The following is a 20169-nucleotide window of genomic DNA, read 5'->3' as shown; positions in this document are numbered from 1 at the left end:
TGGGTCTCCAGTGATCATTATTTCACACTCTATGTCCATGTGTACACATTATTTAGCTCCCATTTGCAAGTGAAAACACGTGATATTTGACTTTCTGAGTTATTTCAAGTTGATTCTTTTAAGGAAAAATATCTTGGTAGAGAAATATTTTTCATTTGATTTTTGTTTTTCTTCTATAAAGTCAAATAAAATATAAAAAACTACCTTTCATTAAAAATACTTCCTAGGGTTTCATCCTATTTTCATAATTTTTATTTCTCTATTGTTCTATCCTTCTAAATATATAATATACATAGAATATTCACAATGAGGTCCATTTAATGCTAAGTGTGGCCATTTCTGAGTTTGGAATAATTTTTTATAAAAATATTATTTTACTTTTCTGCATTGCTTGATTTTCTATAAAGAACATGTCTTATTTTACAAAAACAATCAGATGACTTGTTTTCCCTTTAAAAATTGTAAGCAGGCTGGGCATGTTGGCTCACGCCTGTAATCCTAGCACTCTGGGAGGCCAAGGTAGGAAGATTGCTTGAGCTCAGGAGTTTAAGACCAGCCCGAGGAAGAGCAAGACTCTCTACTAAAAAAACATCTCTACTAAAAATCAAAAAATTAGCCGGGCATTCTGGCCCACGCCTGTAGTCCCAGCTACTAGGGAGGCTGAGGCAGGAGGATCGCTTGAGCCCAGGAGTTTGAGGTTGCAGTGAACTATGATGATGGGTGACAGAGTGAGATTCTGTCTCAAACAAACAAACAAACAAAAAATCAAAAAAAGCAAGCAAGCTATGAGAAAGCTAAAAAGAAAAAACTCTTTAAAAATTATATAAATAAAAAATAAAAAAATAAATTGTGAGCAGTACACCAGGATGTTAACAATAGTTCATTCTGAGTGATGGGAAAATGAACAATGGTATTTTTTTCTTCGTACTTGTCTACAGGTTTTTAATTTGCAAGTATAAAAAATGAGGTATTAACTACTTTGTTCACCATTCTACTCATGAATTTAGCATGAATTAGGAACACATGTACTTTATTAATATGTTTATGTTCTAGGAAATAAAACAGGTAATAATAAACAGTGTAAATATCTCAAGCCCTATAGTGTTTAAGGAGAAAGCATGTCAGAAAGTGCATGATCATAAGCACTAAATTAAAAATTAATGAATGACATGGAATAAGTGGGAAATGTATTCTTGAATCAAATTTTTATCTCTTTATTTTTTATTACTCAATCTAGGAAATAAACTTTATTTCATGTACTGTGGCACATTTACAACATATGGCACCTGAATAAACTTATACAACTGTTAATATTGAGCTAATAGTTTAGAAATTATGAAATAGCTGTCTTTTTTGTTACCTCATAAACACATGGGCAACTGAGAAACAAAAAACTAATCTAAAATTCTCCACTTTAGGTATAGAATTTTACGAGATGAAAGGGACTATTATTACATAATTTTCTTATATTAAAATAACAATGACAATAACAACAGAAGGATAAACCAAAAACCTAAAAATAAATGGTACTAAAAAAAAAGAGGGTGGAGAGACAGGGATTGAAGCTACACTTACTTAAATATATTATGCTTTTAATATTTGAGTTAGGAAACATGTATTTTACACAATTCTAAAATTAAATTTAAAAATCAATCCCTATAACTCAAGAACAAAATGAGCAAATGAACCTACCTCTATAGGAGTTAGTAATGTAACCTTATAGGGAAAAACTTTTAAAGTGATTTCATAACACATTAATTTGACTTAATATACCTAGTATGATATGCCCTAAAGATGAAGAAAAGAACAAAACTGCAAACAAAAACTCTTAATCTGTTGGCATTGTGTACTGGGATAAAGTAAATGAGTAATCATGTTGATGTCACTGGAAACTGGGACTTTTGGTATTAAAAAAGATGCAAAATAGATTAGGTTAAGTAAAAACTCTATGATATCCTGATTTAAATAGAAAGTCAGTATACATTCATGATTTTACATGCACACACACACACACACACACACACTTCTCAGCTCTATCCATTGAAAAAGTCTTGAAGTGATAAAGAACTCAATAACAATGTGCACTCATAATGCCCAGATTATGATCTCTAATTACCATTTTTAATTCTAAGAAGATTAGGGCCCCTTAAAGGCAGATTCCAGATCTGAAGCAGGAACCGCATAACTTAGACCTAAAACATTTGTCATACCAAAACCAAGAAAGCCATCAAAGCCTTTTAAAGGCACACTAAAAGTCTCAGTAGCCAATCTGAAGTGTCACCTGATGGCCAAGAATGGGATAATTTGAGCCTCAATTAGAAGAATGCTTGTCATGGGTTGAATATAGTCAGCCCTCCACATCCGATGTGGATGGGTTCCACATCCATGGTTTCAACCAACAGTGGATCAAGAATATTCAGTGGTTGGGTGTGGTGGTCCACACCTGTAATCCCAGCTACTTGGGAGGCTGAGGCAGAAGGATCACTTGAGCCTAGGAGTTCAAGAACAGCCTGGGCAACACAGTGAGACTCAATAGCAAAAAAGAAAAAAAAAAAAAAAGAAAAAAGAAAGAAAGGAGGGGGAAAAAAGGAAAGGAAAGGAAATTCAGGAAAAAAATTGCGTGTGTACTAAACATGTACAGATTTTTTTCCTTGTCATTATTCCCTAAACAATACAGTATAACAACTATTTACATAGTATTTACATTGTATTAAGTACTATACCTAATCTAGAGTGATTAAAGTATATGGGAGGATGTGCATCGGTTATATGCAAATACTACATCATTTTATATCAAGGACTTGAGCATGCACAGGCTTTGGTATATTCAGGAAGTCCTGGAACAATCCCCCATGGAAACTGAGGGACGACTGTATTTCAAATATGTTTAAATCCACAAGGTCACAATAATCCTAATTTTTTAAAAAACAAGTCTTATTTAAAAATGGATTAAAAAGTCGATTTACCAACTCATTATTTTCAAAATTGGTAGAGGCAAGTGATCGAGTATTTAGCCCATCTTTTCTATATTAATCATGCCTATAACTAAATAGTTGTTGAGAAAAAAGTTTCTCCTCATATGAAAGAAATGGTCCAGCTAATAAAGAAATAATGAATGATAAAATCAGAGTAGCACTGTTTTGAAAATACTAATGAATCAATGAATCTAGAAAATGATAATGGCTGCTAACTACTCAAAAGGAGAAACAAACCAGGTATCATGTGCCTCCCAACAGAACTATACGATATACCTAAATATATGCAAGGTAGCCCTGCCACAAAAAATAAAAAAAGAAAGAGCCTACATAGGATCAAGCTTCTAGATACAACTACCAATTAATAGGAAATAGACTATAGTTGGGGCAGAGGAACAAGTTAAAAGGCAATCATCAAACTCCAGAATGAACACTCTCTTGTGCTGCTTTCTCAATAAATTGCATGCACGAGAGAGAGAGAGAGAGAGAGAGAGAGACTGAGAAGATAACTAAAAATTAGGGGAGATTTAAGAGATATGCAATGGACTGATGTTTGTGTCCCCTCAAAATGCATATCTTGAAATATGCATTTAACCCATTAGGTGATGTTATTAGGAAGCAAGGCCTTTGGAAGGTAATTAAATCATGAGGGTGCAGCCCTTATGAATGGGATTAGTGTCCCCCATAAAAGGGACCCCAGAGGGCTCTGTTGCTCTCTTTCTGCCATGTGAGGATATGACAAGAAGACAAGATGGCAGTCCGTAACCTGAAAGAGGGTCCTTACCAGAACCAGACCATGCTGTTGCCCTGGTCTCAGACCTCCAGACTTTAGTACTGTGAAAAATACATTTCTGTTATTTATAAATTACCCAGTCCATGGTACTTTGTTATAGCAGCCTGAACTAAAACAAGACATATGAACCAATTTTAATATGCAGACTTCATTACAATTCTGATTTCAACTAGTAAACTGTGTGGGGAAGAATTATGAGATGAGAACTATTTGAATGTGGACTGGATATTTAATGTAAGGAATTATTTTTTGTTGTTTAAGGTGGGATAATGGCAAGGTTATGTTATTATTTTAAAAAATCCTTACCTTTTCTATAAACATGCTGAAATATGTACAGTTGAAATGATGAGATGTCTGGGACTGGCTTCAAAATAATCTGAGTTGAGGGGAAATTGGAAGGGTTGTAGATGAAACTTGGAAATTGTCTCAAATGAATGATTCTCTCTACTTTTGTATATGCTTATAATTTTCCATATAAAAGTTTTGAAAACAAAAATTAAAATGCTCACATTATGAGGCTAGGCCTAAAGAAATGAGAGAGATACAGGAGAATTTCCAAATTCAGGGTTAGTTAAGAAAGAACAATAAAAGAGGAAAAATTATTACTAGTTTAATTGAGCTGCAAATATTTATTTTCCTTATGTACTACACTAAAAAAATCTTAATTACTTGAAAAAATACAATACTAAGTAAAGGGGAGAAAACAACTCCACCAAAGATACAACACCACTTAATTCATTTAGAGATGAAACAAATGTGTCTGCAAGGCAACCATGGGCTCATAGAAAGGTGTGATTTCTGTGCAAATGTTATTTGTCTAATAGTTTTGTGCTGTTAATGACCACCCAGTTAGCTTCTTCACTATACTTGTTTTCATATACAAGAGAAATCTATAAATGATTCGTGGAGTCCTTTAGTGACACTGGTAAGGATTTTTTACACTGTCTTGCTGGTTTCCTAGTCTTCAGCAAGAAAGGGTGCGGGAGAAGCAAAAACTTCCTCTTCCAACCCCTACTCCTGAATGTAGCAAGGAAGTGGATTTAGCTAGTTTAGAACAAAAGATATCCTAGAACAGCACTGATAGAAGAGTAAGTTCTACATGCAATGCCCCGTTTAAATTCCCCTTTCTGCAAAATGTAAAATAAATCTACCCCATCGTCTGAAATACCGTGGAACTAAAAATCCCTTTTGTAATGCTGAAGAAATGCCAGTATTCTAGCTGATTTAGGAGAGGGATGTGCTAGTCATAAAAAGATGTTGTATCTCAACATTTAACACAGTTTGAAAGATGAAAATAGAAAAAAAAAAAAAATGTTCTCCCCCCACCTCCAACTGAAGTGCTCCTTTCTTAGGCTGATTTCCGAGGAAATGTCTTAACGCCTGAAGTTATTTGGCTATATCAAAAGTGCAACTTATCCTGACGTCCCAAGGGACAGAAAAGTTGCCGAAGTCCAAGGAATGAGTCACTTTGCTCAATTTTGATGAGTAATCTCAGGTGTCATGAAACCCCGGTCGGAGAAGGCGAGGGGAGGGGGCGTCAGATCTGCAGACGGAAGACAGGCCGCTCCGGATTGGATGGCGAGACTTCGATTTTCCTAAAATTGCGTCATTTCGAACCCAATTGGGTCCAGATGTTATGGGCATCCGACGAGTTACCGTCTCGGAAACTCTCAATCACGCAAGCGAAAGGAGAGGAGGCGGCTAATTAAATATTGAGGAGAAAGTCGCGTGGGGAGAGTATCGTCACGTGGGTCCCGGGGCTCGTGGAGCCGGGGATAAATACCGCGAGGCACCGAGCCGGCAAAAGAGCGCGCTCGGAACTCCTCCTTCCGCGCCGCTGCCACCGAGCGCGGCCAGTCCAGCGTGCGCTCAGACCAGCCAGAGGGACCCCGCGGGCCTGTCCGTCGCAGTAAGTGCCCGCGCCGCGCCAGCCGCGGCGCCCGGCTCTCCCCGCCCTTCCCCGCCGCACCTCTGTCGGAGGTGGCAGCTGGCAGCGCTCGGTGCGCCGCTGCAGGAGGGACAGTGGGGAGACCGGTTTCCCAAATGCCGACGCCCCTCTTTGTCTTTCACCTGCAGAGCCTCCAGGTTTGAAGGTGTGGGTTGGTGGGTTGGGGGCCTGGGAGAGTTGGGAATCCGGGAGAAGAGGATGTGAGAGTCTTTAGGGTGTGATTCTGTCTCCTAAAGGGAACAGGCGAGACTTTAGCCCTTCGGCTTTTTTTTTTTTTTTTTTTTTTATCTCGGTTCTACCAGACCTGAGTTCCGTTGTGGGGCCGAAAATTCTGCTGCCCTAACTCTTGGGTCGTCACCCCCAGTATATATATGTTTGTTTTCTCTCCTCGATCTCTCCTTTCTCACTCTTCCTAGAAATCCAACATGAAAATCCTCGTGGCTTTGGCAGTCTTTTTTCTCGTCTCCACTCAACTATTTGCAGAAGAAATCGGAGCCAATGATGATCTGAATTATTGGTCCGACTGGTCTGACAGTGACCAGATCAAGGTGAGACACCGTCCTGGGATGGCCCGTGCCGTTCTTCCTGGGCTCGGGAGCTGTCGCCTTCCCCCGCCATAGCACCCTAGTTAGCCTGGCAGGCACGGCGACCGCGACAGGAGGCAGTGGAGTCGTGCGGCAGGGTGTAAACGGGCGCTATTGCCCGGGTTCCGCACGGAATCGTGCGCCCACAATTCAAGTTTCCTCCTGAGGGTTGCACCGTCCGGTCCAGGAACTCTCTGGAGCAGGGGTGCCCTACTTAGTGAGCCCGGGATCCTCACGAGGCTGGGAGCCTCACAAGATTTCATTCCCAGTAACGGGGATCTCGAGGGCTAGTCCGGCCGCGCCGCCCGAGCATCTGCAAACGCGGGGCACCTGCAGAGGAGCGCGCGCGGGTCGCCCGCAGAAGCGGGAACACGGGCGAGCTGCGGGGGATTTGCAGGGGCGGAGGTGGGTGGGAAGTCAGCTTCCTGCCTTGACATTTATGTTGCCAACCCGAGGCCGTAGCTTCAAGTGTCCGTGGTTCTCAGGCTATTGGCGCGAGGGAGCACCTCGGGGAGACAGTGAAAATCGTGCGGTGCGGGTCGCTTGTGAAGCGTTGTCATCCTTCCCTACCCCAACCCTCCCCTCCCCCAACACACACACCTGTGGGCTTTTAGGCCGGTGAGGGGTCTCCTAAGTGGGAGGCAAGACAAACACAGGTGGCGGCGCGGCAGATGAGTGAGAGTCCCGGGGCTGGGAGGAAAGAGCGGAAAGTGCTCAGGGCTTGAGGACACGCGCCAGAGGCTAACTCTCCAGGACAAGCTTAGGGGACGCGGCGGCGCCGGACTGGAATTCGGCAGGGAGGGGCGGAGACAGGGAGAGCCCCCCCCCCATGTACCCCCACTGACACCAGTCGTGGAAGCCGGCTTCTCCCCGTCCGGGGCTGAGCGCACCACGAGGCAGCTGTGGCTCGCCCGGGGCTGGAGGGGCTGGAGCTTACCGCGGGGACCGCTTGGGTTGCCTACACGCCCGTTTGTCCGTGTGTCTGTCCCCTAGGAGGAGCTGCCGGAGCCCTTTGAGCATCTTCTGCAGAGAATCGCCCGGAGACCCAAGCCTCAGCAGTTCTTTGGATTAATGGGCAAACGGGATGCTGGTGAGATGGACAACCGTCCCTAGGTTTCTCCGGGCTGCCCGCCCTGTCTGCTTACTGGTCTCCGGAGCACCCAAGTGTTTCTTGCTCTTTGAGTAGAGTTTTCCACCCCAAGAGAGGTGTTACTTCCCTCCCCCGGCGCGACTCTGGCCCGCACCGGCCCACACCTCATGCACAGGAGGGAGGGAGAGATTTATTTCGCATGCCTCACAGTGTTAGAGTGACCAAACGCACCAACAACAGCTAACCTTAGGGCCTCCAGGAGGTAGCACTTGAGTGATCCAAGCTCAAGTGGAAGCTGGCTTTATAGCATTCCCTGGGGTCAGGTGAGACTTGGCTGCCCATTGTCTCATGATAGAAATATTCAGTTTCCTTGAATTCATCGCACCATCCGTGAAACGTATAAATAGTTAATGCCAGTTCGTCTCTTGTCAGATTCCTCAATTGAAAAACAAGTGGCCCTGTTAAAGGCTCTTTATGGTAAACATTTCTATAAATCTCTACTTTACTGTGAATGCACATGTAGGAAAGTGAATAAAATCTTTTACGGGCTGAAATACAAGATCTCGATTATGCCTGTTTAATAAAGAGATGGATTTGCATACCTCTCTATCACTTTCTCTTTCTGAGTGTTAAATGGGTGTCCAGCCGTGAAGATGAGAGGTGGTGTAGGCTTACAGTTAATAACAGGCCTCAAGAGTCTCATAGCCTGGGTTTGAATCCATGGCCTATACCAGGCACTTAATAAATACTCCTTTTGTGTGTCAAAACATTTGGTTTTATTATTAATAATTTGGTTAGCATTTATAAATGGAAAATGTTACATATTTTGAAAAATCAACTTATTTTTATAATTCTCCTTAAAAGATATAATATAGCTTCTTTAACACAAATCCACATGTGTTTGCTAATTTTATCTTTCTTTTAGGACATGGCCAGATCTCTCACAAAAGTAAGTTCAAAATTATTTTGCCATTTATCAAACTTAAATGTAAAATTATACTGAATTCCACTTTATATAATGTCTTACCTTATTTTCTGTCATAACTTAGGACAATATTTTTAATTAAGACAATATAAGACTGGGGGAGACTCATGTTACATACAGAATATGATTGTTTAAAGCTCTGTGGTTTAGACGTATCATGCTTACCCAATAGAAGCGTTATGTAAAAAAAGAAAAAGTCTTTTAACTCCTATAAATTGTTAGTTTTAGATAAGGCTTTCAATCTTAGGGTTAAAAATCTACCACATACATTCCTCTCAACCCCTGCCCCATGCCCACCTCCACTACAGAAAAAAAAACAAAAAACAAACAACAAACAAACAAGCATTTATAGGTAATCTCGTAACTCATCATAGTATGCTGGGTCCCATAATGACATCCTTTATTAGGGTCATCCAGCAGCCAGTTAAGTGGAGTGGGTACCTAAGTAGAGAATTCATACTAAAGATAAAGACAGATAGAGATGCAGTTTTTTGATCCCATAATTGAATGGGAAACTTCAATCACTGAAACATTTCTTAGGGCAGTGAAGATGGCAGAATTGTCACACTTCAGGGTCATTAGATTTCAGCTTCCCAGTTAATGGAGCCAAAGTTAACAAAAAGACCCAGGAGTCCATCTTTGTCATATTGTCCACTCACATATCCTGTCTTGGATTTGGTTCACTGGGTGCAGAGTAGGCCACATTAGGGTAGCAACCCTAGTCTCAACATGAATATGGTAAAAACCGAGAGAAATTCTCCCACTAGTGTTAAAATAATAACCTTTGTCAAAGGTCTTACCTTTGAAAATGAATAAATCTTATTCATATTTACTTTCTAAGGATTTGACTTTCAAGGGAATTATATGTAGCAAAATTCTACGTAATAAAAATAAATGTACTCTATTCATGTCAAAACTAATGTACTTTTCCAAAAGAAGTATTTTTTAAAATTCAGTAAAATAGGAATAATGAGCTTTTAGAAGATTATAATTATCAAGGATAGGAATCTGATTTAACTAAGGTTCACTTACTGAGAAATAAAACATATTCAATAACATGAGGAAGTAAGTCTGGATATTTCTCTCTCACACAAATGTGACATTGACTCCCTAAAAATCAAAGCTACCTCAAATAGTAATAGTATTTAAAACTTTATATAATAGATAAAAATAATGTGAATAAAGGGTACTTGCTAATATTTAGATACACAATTTAGAAAAGTGCTTTTGTTGTATTGTTTTAGTGTAATTTATAAAACTTACAAGGAATCTTTATTTCTTCAGGCTCACCAAAACTTGAAATAGATACATATTTATTATATTACATAGGCATATATTCAGGGGTTTGCTTTTTTTTGTGCTAGTTATAACAATTTGTTTTCTCAAAGACATACATATTAAAATACCCCTAAATGTATTTTTCCAGGGCATAAAACAGATTCCTTTGTTGGACTAATGGGCAAAAGAGCTTTAAATTCTGGTATGTATAAAATCATGACTGAAAATAGACATTATCTCAAATCTTTTCTATTCTTTTTTTCCTAAGGCATAGTTTTCAGAGTACTAAAAAGGAATAATAGACTTAAAGTGAGTATTTATGGTAGAAAAAAATCTAATTGTAGTACTTGTAACCAGGAATTGGATTTATAGCTGATTAAGCTAATATTACCACAGTATCAGTCTACTTCTCTTAAACCACCAACCTTACCAGTGTCTGCTATAATTAATCATTACCCAACCTGAATCTTTGGGCTAATCTAATACTCTTTCCTGTAGATGTGTTAAATAAGCCATGTTTAACCTTACTGAACTAAGGGGTAGAGGGTGCAGGGAGGAATGAGATCCATTTTCACTTGTTACCAAAGTAATTTGAAAGTTTTACAAGATGTTACATTGGCTGTCCTCCAACACAAAAATAAATAAACAAAACAAACACATCCTTTATACAAATTACTTGCTCTTTATGAAGTTATAGAAGCTCAAAATCTAAGCGTCCTGACGGATGTTAGAGAGGATAAGAGTGGTCTGTTCCAGTGCCTTCAAAAAGGAACACAATCAAACCATTCTCGAGTGTTACAGATCAATTCTGGCTATAAAACCCTTAGAGAGAAGGGAAGCACAATTCTCATAGCCTATTTTAATTCCAGACAACTCTTTCACATGATATAAAGGCTGCATATTTCCTCTCTTCTCTTTAGTTTCTATCTTCTATGGAAATGCCACATACATATATCTGAAAACTTTTCTTTCTTAACACATTCATCACATTGTTTTCAAGGTTAAATATATCATTCACCTATATCATTTTCATAGAAACTTTTTGTTAAGCACATTCAGGCCTTATAGTCCTCAGCTTAGGCTCCTTTGAAAAGCTATTCAAATTCTCCTTGTTTTATCTTCTATGAAAATAGAATTAAAGTACTAATCATCTAGTTAATTAGAAAGTACTTGGCAGCTGTCTAAAAAATAATCAGCAGTTTCTAGAAAATCTATAAGATGTGCTGGCTTAATTCTTAATTATCTGGATTCATGCAAAAACAATTATTCTAGTATTTTTTTTTGGTTCTACATTTTCCAGATTTATACTCTACCTTTGTATTTCTTCACCTTTAATTTTGGGGCTTCTTGAGTGTAAGTTTTAAAGAACTAATCGGTGTGCCTAATGAAAAACTTGTAATTGTTTCATGAATATATATTATCTTCTAGTTTTTGGAAGTAGAATATAAATTTAAATTTAAACTTCAGTGGCTTTTATTTGCATCAGTACATACTAGTCCTCTTAAAACTGTGGTTTTCTTGATAATAACAGTCATCAACTCTCCATTTCCAGAATTGATGTAGTTTTCAAAACATGCTTAACTTTATAAATACTATAGATACTGTACAATTAAGAACATATTAATTGCTGTTAGATGTACTTAAAGTAATAACATAATTATAGGGAATGATAAATAGAATCACTTCATGAATCAAAATCAATTTATAACTAAGTCTTTGTTCCTCCATTTTAATTAAGAAAATATAAATGGTCAAAAATGTATCCATAGTCAATCAGGGATCTTTTTATATATTCAGTTGATCCTTTTGTGGTCACAGACCACCCAGACAATCTGATAAATGTCGACACCCTCTCCCAGAGAAACCCTCATCAGCTCATATACACAAAAGTTTACATATGGTTTCAGAGGGTTCAAGGACCATGTAGGAAAGTCTGCTTCCATGTAAGAGGACATTATGTTCCAGCTAAATCACCATTCTCTCATTAGTTAGTTTATATTGCCATTCATCTCACTTCTCTGAGGGACAGAGTCATGTTACCAAATGTTTCACAGAGACTGAACTTGTGCTACTCATCTTCCTCCTAATATAAACAAATCAGAATGAGACATGAACTGTTTCCTTCCTCCAGGACTGTCCAGTTTTGGGCTCATACTGTTCCATCTTAGACATGCTTATAAAATTGATATAAAATGTTCATCTTAGTGTTAACCTCACTTAGGGAATAGTTGGATGTTAAAGGTCAGTGTTTAAATGGGGAAGAGATAACATTGGTGCCTTCACCCACCTTCTCTCTCAACAAACTCTCTGAGGAAACCGGTCAGAGTAGCACCTACCATTCCTACAGATCTTTCTGTTGTTTCTATTTAAATTTGATATTTTATATGGAGTATACTGAATTTCAAAAAGCACAGTAGTTTCATCATATTGTAAATTTAAGTGTATAAAGTATTGGCTAAGATGGTTGAAAACAGCCGTAGGTATTTGGATCACAATAATCTGATTCTTAGCCTTTTGTGGTTACAGATGCCTTTGAAATTATATATAATATAAAATATAACAGAACTTGGCATTTTTTGGTCCAGATTGTCAAAGTACTTGAATTACTTGCTAGCTATATGGTAAATACCTTTTGAAGCAGTATTAATCTTTCACAGGCCATTAAGGTGCTAGGAGGTAAGTTAAACAGTGTTGTATTTAGCTGGCTCAAGTCAATTGAGAATGGGCTGTTTGTAGTCTCAAGGACAATCCATCACTGGGAAGTATCCACAAGAGAGGAAGAGATCCTCACACTATTGGGTGCCCCTAGTACAGAGATCAGCAAACTTTTCTGAAAAGAACCAGATTGTAAATATTTTGGACTTTGTGAGCCATGTAGTCTCCATAGCAACTACCCAAATCTGCTTTTCTAGGCCAAAGCAGCCATAAACAATACATAAATGAATGGGTGTATCTGTGTTTCTACAAAACTTTGTTTATAAGAACAAATGGTAGGCTGGATTTGGCCCATGGCCTGTAGTTTGTTGACCCTGTCCTAGAATAAAAGTCCCACATTTCACTTTCATTCTGCTACTATTCCTGGTTAGACATTGTCCTTTTTACACCTCACTGTGAGGGTCTGCCACTGCTGGAGAAAGCTGCTGAGAATCAGCATTGCAATATGCTGGAAATACACATTTGGGGCAAATAACCAACAAAACAAAGAATTCTGTGGTTAGATCACTTCCCATCAGGATAGAGACTGAGGCTGGATTGAAAGACACACAGTACGATTCTTAGAAATACTTCAAGAGAGAAAAACAAGTCATTATGAGTTTAAAATAAATTACTGTATACCTTGAACTTTATTTGTTTAACTCTCTCCGTGAATCCTCTTAAAAAACACTTTACCTCCTCTTTTTCTTCCAGTGGCTTATGAAAGGAGTGCAATGCAGAATTATGAAAGAAGACGCAAATAAACTACCTAACATATTATTTATTCAGCTTCATTTGTGTCAATGGGCAATGAAAGGTAAAATAAGACACGCACTATGACGAATAATTATTTATTGATAACAATTGTTATTTTGAGTTGAAAACTCAAAAAAGGTGTTTATTTTTCATATCGTGCCAATATGTGTTGTAAACATGTGTTATAATTCTAATATGATGACTCTCTCAGAAGTTGGAATCAGTGATAATTTTGCAACAAAGCACAGTGTTCAATGAATTGTAGAACCCTGTCAATGATACAGCCTCCAAAGAAGGAAAGAATTGCTCTGAAGTAGTCATACCAGCTAAAAGGGAAGGGAACTCCCAACAGTCTTGTGCTTCCCCTATTTTTTTTCATGGTGAAAATGTACTGAGATTTTGGTATCAAACTATATTTGTATCCTTGAAGCATGTTTCATGTTTTGTGACTATATAGAGATGTTTTTAAGAGTTTTAATGTGACTCCAAGGTCTTCATTTCATTGTATGATGTGTTGTGATAGCTAACATTTTAAATAAAAGAAAAAATATCTTGAAGATTTTGTCATATTCTTTTGTTAACATTTATTTAATATCAGCAACCTTTTAGTAGACTAAATATGTTCAAGATATTTTGTCTATAATGTAATTTCTCTCTCTCATACACACACACACACACACACACACACACACACAGGCATTTTTTTGCTAAGCCATTTGACATGAAATCATTCATGGAGAAAACAATTGCATTTTGGAATCGAAAGAGGAAAGGCTAAATTCTGGTTATATATGTCAATTATTCCCTTTTACAAGTAGGATAATGGTCTATTTTAAAGATGCATTTCACACATTTCACTGTTTATTTTCTTGTTGAGTGAAACATCAGCACACTATCATTTCAGCCATGTTTGGGGCCCAGGTATAAATGCACCAGTGCATGAGTCTCACTAGAATGAAGATACCAGACCAAACCCTCACAAAGGTTGTCAGAAGATTATATAGAAAGATGAGGAGCTGATAATATGGCATCACCCTCATACCAAAAACAAGAACCCCTTTCCAGAATGTCTAAGTGCCTGTGAATTGCTAACCCCAGTAGCGCTCTCTCTGGCAGAAGCATGTGCATCAGGAATAAATACGGAGCAATGAGAGGGAGGCCTGTGCATATTTGTTTAAGGGGAAGGATTGCTAAGAGTCCTTGGAATCATTTTCTGATTGTATGAGAGTGTGCAATATTGACCTGTGGTAAAACAATGTAGGACAAGCACTGTGCGGTGAAGTAAAACTCTATGAACCTGGCGTGGACTGATGACTATTGCTGATCAGTGAAACCATTTGGAGGACAGGAGAGCTAAAGCATATTTTAACTTTTATATCTTCAGTTGAATAGTTCACTTTAAAGAAAACTCTCCAACTAATATTCCTTATTACACAGTACATTTAAATATGACAAATTATATAATGGTAAACAAAATGGAGAAAAGCAGAGTCATGCAGAGCTCCATTCCTCAACAGCAACATTTAACCCTCTATTGATAATACTTGTAATAAATAATCATAATAATAGCTAAAATTATATAGACATTTAATCACTCAGTGAAGGAAGTATTATTATCATCATTTTGCAGATGGGGATATGAAACTTAAGGTAATGCTGGAGTCAGAGATTATGATATGAGGAGTCAACATTAGAAAGCAATTGAGGGGGAAGTAGCAGAGAAAATTAATATCTAACAATGAAATTGATTAAACAAATTGGTATATTGATACAACAGAATATTGTGCAGTTATTTAAAGTGACATTATGGTGAATAAATAATGTGAAACAACATATATGGTATGTGGTTAGAGACAAAGCAGTATTTGTGTAACACATATATATTTCTACGCAGCTATTATAACAAGAGGAACAATGTAGTGAATAACAAAGAAGGTTTTAGAGCCAAACTGCTCAGGTTTGAATCTTGGCTCCAAGATTACGTAATGGCTTTGTAATAATGGGCCCTAACTTGTCTTTGTCTTATTTTCTTCATTGTCAGTAAAATTGGAATAATAATAGTATCCACATGGGGTTTAGGTAAAAGTTGAGTGAAATTATGCATGTAAAACTTGGAGAATAATCTCTCACACACAGCAAATGTTCAGTGAATGTTACCTGTTGTCGTTCTTAGCTGTTCTCCAAAATTCCAGCAAGAAAATTAGTACTATATTTTAGCCACCAAAATTTTTTTTTGTAGGCACACTGAATAAGCAGCAGGGTGGGTTTTTAAATCTTTTCCTTACAAATGAAATCTAGGGCTACAGCACAAATTGTGTAGTGTTTTGTGCTGTTCGTCACTACTCCAGATAGTTTCCAAGGCACCTTATTGCTCTGAAATTCTGTCAATTACTGCAGCCTGTTCTCACAGTGCTGCATACAGACATGCATCAGGGAGACCTCACTTGTGCCTGCTTTCCCTCCTGGTCCAGAAACCCAGCAACAACATGAATAGGGATAGGGAGAGAAACTTCAGTTTAAGTTCTACTCATAAAACATTTATTATTACTTTTCTTTTGTAGCATATGCCTATTTTCTTTAAGTAAAATAAGCTTTCTTCACCTATATTTTTTCTTAAATATTTTATTCTGTTATGAAACAGCAAAAATATCAAGCTATATCATTAAGTTACCTACATACATTATTGTTTTGGAGTTTTTGTTTGTTTTGTTTTTGGTTTTGTATTGGTCAACGTCCAGGGAAAAACAAAGGATCCTCAAGCTAATTTGAGGAAGGCTTAATAAAGGGGCTAATTACAAAGGTGTGGGCAGAGTATAGAGAAGCCAGCAATGGAATATGGTTCTCTTTGCTACACCCTTGGGAGCAGCTGCTACTCCTAGTCCAGAATAATCAAGGTAAGGAAATAAGGGTCTCTGTATGCAAAGGGCTGCCTGACAGCTGTTGTCTTCAGCAGGGAGGATGCTGTCAAAACAAGGTGTTGGGTGTGGGGGTGGGAAGGAGAGTGGGCAGGCCAGAGAATAAATATTCCAACCTCCCTGCCCCACTGTCTGATCTCCTGTTGGTGCCTCCCACTGGGCACACCCAACTGGAAAAACAGAAGACTAAGAGCCCTGGATTCTGTGTACACAGGGAAGCAGCACACGCAAGGCACTAGAGCAGATGGAGAAAGCTGGCAGGTACATTGGGAGGGGAGAAATGAAGATACGCAGCACATGGTGTGCCCCATTGTCTTGAATCAAAAAGAAACTAATAAGCAGAAATTCAAATAAATAAATGTACATAGTAAAAGTAAAAGTGCTCCTCCGGACACCCAACGCCACTTTCCAGGAATATAGTTTCACATGGACACCATGAAAACAAGCAAACAAAAATAAGAATATCTTATTTCAATTTGAGCATATGCTGAAATCTCTCCTTATAACACAAAATCATTATTAATGATTTTTAACAGGTACAATTTTAAAGAAGTTAATAAGTATGTTGAAATTTGTGAAAAACAAAGGAAAGGCTTTGGATCAGAAATCATATGGATCTCTAAACTGAAAGCACGTAGGCAGTCACAACACTAAGCCACAGCCCTGGCAGGGAATTGCAGAGGCCACAGGGGAAGGTGCCAAGCCCAGAATAAGGAAATGACTGCTGCAGAAACCAGACTTCTCATCAGCAGTGCTGGATGCCATGAGATAAGGGAACAAAATATTCCAAATGCTTAAGGAAAATAATATTTTGCCAAACTATCATTTAACAGTGAGGATGGATTTGTAGAAGAGGAAAAGCCAACTAAAAGCCTTTATAAAAACCATTGCTAAATAAGAACAGCTCAAGATAGCTGTTCTGCTGGAGAGCAGATAGGCTAAAGAAGTTAAGTGTTGGATTGATGAAGTTCAGTCAACATTTTACTATATTCTGAGAATTGTTCACTGTTCCAATTCAGAGAAAGTATGGGGAACTTAGGCTGTTATTAGTCATGGGACAGGATTCAGTGACAGCAAAACCGAAGCTAAGGTTTTAGCAGTTGTTAGTAGTCAATGTGGGTTTAGCAGAAAGTGTGAGAAGGAAGAGATGGGGGTCCAAATATTACTAGGGTCAGTGGAATAAATTCAGTTATTCAGGTTCCTTCATAAAGTAAGAGCATTTTCAAACATAACAATCTGGTGCTATATAGTCTTGCAGAGAAGCTATGAGAAGTCAGTTCCCCATTCTACTTGGGACCATGCAGCCCACAGTGAGGGTGACTAGGGCCTGGAATAGCTGTACACCAGAGTCTGCCGAGGACCTCTAGATCTAGCTTAAGAAAAGTAGCTATTTATAGGGCTGCTATGTGTCACGTGCATAGCCTTGTGTACAATCAGCTGATTCAACATCACTTAATTTGTTTATTAATGCATTGACTGTATTCACTAGTACAACATGCTATCATGGCTGGACGTGGTGGCTCACACCAGTAATCCTAGCACTTTGAGAGGCCGAGATGGGAGGCTTATGTGAGCTCAGGAGTTCAAAACCAGGCTGAGCAAGAGCAAACCCCACCTCTACTAAAAATAGAAAAAAAATTAGCTGGGCAACTAAAAATAAAAAAAAATGCTGGGTGTGGTGGTGCGCACCTGTAGTTCCAGCTACTCAGGGAGCTGAGGAAGGAGGATTGCCTGAGCCTAGGAGTTTGGGGTTGCTGTGAGCTCAGGTGACACCACGACACTCTAGCCTGGGCAACAGAGTAAGACTCTGTCTCCAAAATAAAAGCATGCTATCATGAAATTCCTCATATGTGATAGGCATTGTTCTAAGTAAGTATTAGCTATCCAAAGATAAAAATAAATCTTAGTATTTTGCTGGGGAATCAACTCATCATTTTCAAAAGTAGTGAATAAGGGGAAAAAATCAAGCATTTATCCTGTCTTTACCATATAAGCTATTAACAAGTTTCTCTATATAGAAATATTCCAGCTAACAAATGAGGAAGAAATGTTAGAATCAGAACATCTCTATGTCACAGCCCCTATGTACTAATAGAGAAATCTAGGCAATTGTCATTAATGGCTGCTTACATCACAAATTAGAAAATAAACAGGTAATATATGCCTCTTAATGGAATTACATACATATAATGTATGAAGTCTTGCCAAAAAATTCAAACTTGATCAAGTTTCTAGATCTGACTACCAATTTAGAGGAAATATTAAGGTACTGTACATAATACAGGACTCCATGGGAATACAATAATGAACAGAACGACTGTGGAGATTCTAAAGAAAAATACCCAACTCTTCCACAAAGACATTTTAAGATTAAAGAAATCTTTAAAAGAAAGGAAATGGAAAATGAAGCAATATGGTGCCTGCCGATTGGCTCGGGTCTGCAGGCCCAGAGGTGCTCCAAGGGAGCTGAGAGCCTGGTGCCCTGTCTGCAAGAGGCTCACTGCTCACTGGCAGCAGCCATCCCTAGGCTGGTGTTAGCAGGTCTCTCCACTTGCTCAGGAGCCCACCAGTAGTCTGAGATGCAAGGGAGGGAAAATTTAACTGCTCCACCTACCCTTGTCGCTGGTCTCCAAGCCTCTTGAGGGCCTTTCTCCTTCTAGTTCTCCTTTCTCCTTCTAGTTCTCCTCTCCAACTTCTTCCCATGGAGTCTCCTGCCATTCCAGGCACCCTTCCTTCTGACCCTTGTCTGATCTATGTTTGCCTCCTGCTTATTTATTTATTTATTTACTTTCTTCTAAAATCTATCTTTCTTGCAGAGACACTCTGGCTGGCGGTTTTTCTCATCCCTATCTTGCCCCTCCTGCAGAAATTATTCCACAACATCAACAAGAAAGGAATCCTCCCCAACATGTTTTAGGAAGCCAACATCACCCTGATATCAAAACCAGAAAAGGACACCACAAAATTGAAAACTACAGACCAACGTCCCTTATGAATATAGATGCAAAAATTCTCAACAAAATCCTAGCAAACCTAATTCAGGTGCTTATCAAAAAAATAATCCACCATGACCAGGTGGGCTGGTTAAATACCTAGGAACATATTTACCTAAGGAGGTAAAAGACCTCTACAAAAAGAACTACAAAACACTGAGGAAGGAAATAGCAGAGGATGTAAACAGGTGGAAAACCATACCATGATCATGGGTCGGCAGAATCAACATTGCTAAAATGTCTATACTACCCACAGTGATCTACAGATTTAATGCAATCCCTATTAAAATACCAACATCATCTTTGGCAGATCTAGAAAAAATAATTCTATGCTTCATATGGAACCAGAGAAGACCCCATACAGCAAAGCAAACTTAAGCAAAAAAAAAAAAAAAAAAAATTGGGAGGCATCAATTTACCAGACTTCAAGCTATACTACAAGGCCATAGTAACTAAAAAAGCATGGTACTGGCACAAGAACAGAGACATGGACCAGTGGAACAGAACTGAGAACTCAGATATAAAACCATCCTCATATAACCATCTAGTCTTTGACAAAGCAGACAAAAACATACACTGGGGAAAAGAATCCTTATTCAATAAATGATGCTGGGAAAATTGGATAGCCACATGTAGAAGACTTAAACAGGATCCTCACCTTTCACCTCTCACAAAAATCAACTCACGGTGAATAACAGACTTAAACCTAAGGCATGAAACTATAAGAATTCTAGAAGAAAATGTTGGAAAAATTCTACAGACATTGGCCTAGGAAAAGAATTTATGAAGAAGACCACAAAGGCAATCACAGAAATAACAAAATAAATACATGGGACCTGATCAAATTAAAAAGCTTCTGCACAGCCAAGGAAACTATCACGAGATCAAACAGACAACCTATAGAATGAGAGAAAATATTTACATGTTACACATCTGATAAAGAGCTGATAACTAGAATCTATATAGAAATCAGGAAAATCATCAAGAAAAAATCAAACAACCCTATCAAAAAGTAGTCAAAGGACATGAACAGAAACTTTTCAAAAGAAGATAGACTAATGGCCAAAAAACATATGAAAAATCCTCAACATCTCTAATTACCAGGGAAATGCAAATCAAAACCACAATGAGATATCAATTATCTCCAGTGAGAATGGC

At 38.4% G+C, this 20169-nt stretch overlaps 1 protein-coding gene across 4 annotated transcripts; it reads left to right on the top strand.

Annotated features, from left to right (window-relative positions):
- Positions 1–5573: 5573 nt before the first annotated feature.
- Positions 5574–13660, top strand: TAC1 (tachykinin precursor 1). Of its 4 annotated transcripts, XM_069462016.1 has the most exons (7): positions 5574–5677; positions 6133–6264; positions 7294–7390; positions 7823–7867; positions 8316–8339; positions 9802–9855; positions 13062–13660. In XM_069462016.1, the coding sequence occupies exons 2-7, from the start codon at positions 6142–6144 to the stop codon at positions 13109–13111; spliced, it is 393 nt and encodes a 130-aa protein (XP_069318117.1). In that variant the 5' UTR covers positions 5574–5677; positions 6133–6141; the 3' UTR covers positions 13112–13660. The 4 variants fall into 4 exon arrangements, with proteins under 4 accessions (XP_069318117.1, XP_069318118.1, XP_069318119.1 ...); XM_069462017.1 differs by lacking the exon at positions 7823–7867; XM_069462018.1 differs by lacking the exon at positions 9802–9855.
- The last annotated feature ends 6509 nt before the right edge of the window (positions 13661–20169 follow it).

Source organism: Eulemur rufifrons, chromosome 29, assembly GCF_041146395.1.
Source record: "Eulemur rufifrons isolate Redbay chromosome 29, OSU_ERuf_1, whole genome shotgun sequence".
NCBI lineage: Eukaryota > Metazoa > Chordata > Mammalia > Primates > Lemuridae > Eulemur > Eulemur rufifrons.
Note: the sequence above shows the minus strand (reverse complement) of the source record. Positions and strands in the feature narration are given on the sequence as shown.